The following is a 4722-nucleotide window of genomic DNA, read 5'->3' on the forward strand; positions in this document are numbered from 1 at the left end:
ATACATACATACATACATACATACATACATACATACATACATACATACATACATACATACATACATACATACATAAACGCACGTTGGGGTGTCGTGTCTTGCTGAAGAACAAATCCCAGTGACCACCCATCTGACCCTTTTTTAAGTCAGAGTTTAACCAGTGTCTGTGGTGTAGCGGTGAGATGCTTCTTTATCTCACGCAGGAGACCCTAGCTCGATTCCTAAGTGGACAGACATTTTTTATTGAGTATATCTGTCTTTCTGCTGGGAATGTTGTATTTATATCTCAGTCCGGGTTGACCCTGACAGGAAGAGTGGGAAGCCCGCCTTAAAGTCATCGTCTTGTGAGCCTCAGCTGCCCCACTGGCTGAGAGTTTAAGACTTTTTCTAGCGAGCTTTGATGGGGAAGGTGCAGAAAAGAGAGAAAGGCCGGAGGGTGATGACACTCGAACAGGTTTAGACAGATCAGGAGGACCGGGAATCAGCGACTGTCCTAATCAAATACTTTGTCTGGATAGTATTGATGATGATATCAGTTTTGGATGTGTTAATTTTTTCTTATGCAGCTTTCAGCTTAAGTTTGATTTATGAATGAATGAATGAATGTATAATCCCCTGCATACCCCATCTCCACTAAAAATACCACACTCATTAATTGACAAGTGCAGACCCCCCCCCCCTCCGCCACCTCCACTGATAATAGCAGGCCCATTAATTAACAGATTAATACTCAAACACCTCCGCCTCACTCTAACTGGCTCCATCTCGACATCCACTAAGAGGGGCTGCCCATTGGCACGATCGATTCGGTCCGGTTTGATAGACGGGGCTAGTCAGATTGTGGGTTCAAAGCGACCATCGTTACACAAACCGATCGCACGACTCGCAGCCTAAGATGCAGTCCCCGCCTCCACTGACACTACAACACTCATCCATCAACAGGTGAAGACCCAACCCGTTACTAGGCACCTCCACTGGTTGACAAATGAAGATCTACCTATTCTGCCCCCACCCTAACACGCATACACACCTAGTCGGCATCCTCTAACACCACCACACCCATTTATCAACAGGTGAAGACCCCCCGTCCTCCCCCACCCCACACACCTACCCCACATTCGCTAACATCACCACATCCATTCATCAACAGGTGAAGACCCCAACCAGTTACTAGGCACCTCCACTGGTTGACAAATGAAGATCTCCCTATTTTGCCCCCCCCCACCCACACGCACACACCTACTCTGCATCCTCCTGCATCACCCCACCCATTCATCAACAGATTGGGACCCCCCTCCCACCCCCTAACTGACTCCGTCCCCAACTCCATTAACACAACCACACCCATTCATCAACAGGTGAAGACCCTGCTGGTGCCCTACATCAACCAGGTCAAGGCCAAACACCCGACCTGGACGCAGGACCAGGCCCTGAAGGGCGGCATCAGCGCCTACAACGCCGGAGTGGGGAACGTGCAGACCTATGCAGGCATGGACCTCGGCACCACAGGAAACGACTACGCCAATGACGTGTGTGCACGTGCGCAGAGACTCATTAGTCACTACCACTGGGAGTGAGCCAAGACCCATGCAACGAACTCCTTGGAGTGAGCGCATTACGTTTCCCAGGCGTCGTGAAATGATCAGTCAAGTGTTGAAAAAATAAACAAAAAATATGATCTAATCACATGTAACACTCTTTCTGTCTTACTATATATCTATCATCCTCATGCAATAATGATAATAATAGTAATGACTACAGTTATTCTTTTGTAATGCTTCTAATCTTCGGCATTTATATGACGTATTTGTAAGTGTCGTAAAACCCTTACTATCTAAACATATAAAAAACAGTATCTCTTTTGCAAATACGTACGTGTCTAACGATTTTGAATATGGTTAAAAGCTGAGGCATAAGCATTATACGTCACACATTCTTTTAAAAAAATGTAAAAACCCATAATGTACATTTATGCACCAAAGAACAATTTCATTTGAAACTAACATTGCCAAACAAACTCAGAGAGGGTGATGGCAGTTACACAATGTATTTTGAAGACAAATGAAAGTAAGCGGATATTTTTAATGAAGTAAAAAGAAACACACACACACACACACACACGCGCGCGCGCGCGCGCGCGCACACACATTCTCACGCATTAACACAAAAAAATGAATAGAAAGAGGCGAAATACGATTTAATTTAAGTAAACTAAACTTTTGACTTTCCGAAGTTCCTTTTTTTCTAATGAGCAAAACTGAAAGCAATAGAATACAATAGAGCACTGTTGATGAATGTTTCCTTGACAAGCACAGTTCATTAAACAGGGTCGGGGGAAACCGCTGGATTGGTTGGTATCATGCTGGGCTAGGAAGTGGATAGCCCAAGTTCGAATCCCCAACGTGGTGTTGTGAACTAGGTTTCTTCTGGGGAGTTTTTAAGGCTTTTCTTTATTAGTCTAGTTTGTTGTAAGTAAGATTTTTACGGCACTTGCGAAACAATTTGTACGTCATTCAAGTTACGAAGATTGGAGGTGTCACTATACAGTAACATAAAAAGAAAAGAAGGAGGAGAGATAAGAGTGATAAATGAGGGATAAGAGAGAAAGAGGATACCCTACCAGAACACCCGCCAAACATTTTCTAAGACTTACTGCCTATTTGGGCTGATACTAACGCAGATTGAAGTTAGTTTTGGAGACCTTGTCTCTAAAATAACCTGACAGAGTTGAAGGGGGCGTTAAACCTGTACAATGACCAATGGACAAACAGAGTTCAGCTTTACACCGTGACCGTTCGGGCGTGGTCTTGCTTAGTGACTGGAGACTAACAGCACCTGACGAACAATGAAAAACTTAAATTGTGAACACGAAATCGTTCTACTTTGTTTGAGTAAAGAAGCAAACCAACGCAATAAAGCTCATTTATAGCTGCGGGACATCTAAGGGAAACAAAAGCAAAAACAAAAACCTGAGGGAATGAGGGTGGGATGGGCGGGAGTCGGGGTGGGAGGTTGCTAAGAGGTGGGCGCCATTCAAGTACCCGCTAATCGCTCTCCGAATTCGATAATGGAACAAACAATCACCCCCCACCTAACCCCCCCCAACAAAAACAACAAACAAACAAACAACAACAGCAAAAACAAACAAACAAACAAACAAAACAAAACAAAAACTAACGTCTTTTTCAATGTAGGTCTTCTACTCCCCTTCCAACACAGTCTAGATCATTTTGGGAGGCGGGCGTCCACTCTGCCTATTAGGGCCAACCCGGGCTGAGAGGGAGTTAATGTCTCAGCAGAAAGACCGAAATACGTATGACGTTGAAGCACCCAACCACTACTCCATACGAGATGGAAAGTTATATATATATATATATTTTCTCTTTATTTAGCGTCAACATTATTTTTGTTCTGCTGCTTTTTGTTTTTCTCTGCAGACTTTGAGTGACGTCAGTAGCCTATAGTGGTTTCGGCTACCGGACTCGTAATCGTGAGATTGCGGGTTCGGGGATTCGAGCCTCAGCTCGGTCCGACGGTGTGTCCTTGGGAAAGGCACTTTACACGAATTTTCCACTAGGCTCGGTCCTTTCGGAGATGGAATTTAAACTCGGACTTCTGCCTCTTAAATAACCCAGTAGTGTTGAAAGAAGCGATAAACCTATACTATTTCACCAGTGTTTTGTTCTCTTCAAGCTTTCACCTTTCCCTCAGTACTCTACCTCGTTACGAATACGTGTAGTAGCAGACTACACAGTGGGAAAAACGATCAACATAATAGAAAGTGAATACATTCTAATGCAATTAAGAGATTAAACATTCCATTCCGCCCTCCTACATGTCATATTTCTGAGAGCAGCGTAATAAAATAACACCTGTTGAAACCTGGACAATTCCCACCGCCCACCAAACTTAACAAATCGCCTTCTTATGCGCGGTACGGCCAGGTTGGAAGCACTGCTCTTATACGAGGTGCCCATTGCGGATGGGATCGGGTCGGGTCGGGTCGATCGCCCAACTCGTCGCCTGAAAACAAACGCGTTTTGTTTTTGAAGCGACAAGTCGGGCACGATCGGCTTGTGCCACGAAAGCCGTTTTATACGGGGTGCCCACTAAAAAACGGGTTTATTTTCAGTTTCAGACGACCGAGTCGGACGATCGGCCCAATCCTGCCGTAATGGGCACCCCGTTTTACGTCCTCAATCTGGCCGTTTTACCGCCCCGCCCCGACCCGATCCCCCAATGGTCACCCCGTGTTAGTAGAAACACAACGACAATAATACTATAACGGTTACAGATGTACTTGCTCACAGGATCTGGCCGTCTGAAAATGGAAAGGTTACACTTGCAAACTGTTTGTATTTTACCCTCATATCGACGCAATTTTGGATCATTACAAAATGTGCCGTTTTCTAGCCTAGATAGGATACTCTTGTATATTTTATATTGCTATCAATAAGACGAATTTAACTGTTTACTTTTGTTTTCATGGGTGAAAAGTTCAAATTATTCAGTTTTTGCCACCACAACAGCGAGGACACACGTTCGAATCCCAGTGTGGTCCGGACGTTGTGTTCTCGAAAATGACACGTTAAGAAAAGTTTTCACAGCTTATTCTGATTGAATGGGTACCAGGCTGAGGAAATGAAAAGGTACTAGGCTAAGAAAAAAAGGGACAGTTTGCACCGAGCTCTCCCCAGAAAAGGGGAGAGCGAGCGAGCGAGC

The 4722-nt window shown here is 44.6% G+C and overlaps 1 protein-coding gene across 1 annotated transcript in view; it reads left to right on the forward strand.

Annotated features, from left to right (window-relative positions):
- The window catches only part of LOC101864662 (glycine, glutamate and proline-rich protein), a gene marked incomplete in the record, with an annotated part of 13745 nt that overhangs the window by 4658 nt on the left and 4365 nt on the right, over positions 1 to 4722 (forward strand). The window contains 3 exon segments of the mRNA XM_013082960.2: positions 1359 to 1573; positions 3712 to 3733; positions 4133 to 4252. Of these exon segments, the coding sequence (XP_012938414.2) occupies positions 1359 to 1573; positions 3712 to 3733; positions 4133 to 4252 (357 nt within the window).

This window comes from Aplysia californica, unplaced genomic scaffold (genome assembly GCF_000002075.1).
Source record: "Aplysia californica isolate F4 #8 unplaced genomic scaffold, AplCal3.0 scaffold00009, whole genome shotgun sequence".
Taxonomy (NCBI): domain Eukaryota; kingdom Metazoa; phylum Mollusca; class Gastropoda; order Aplysiida; family Aplysiidae; genus Aplysia; species Aplysia californica.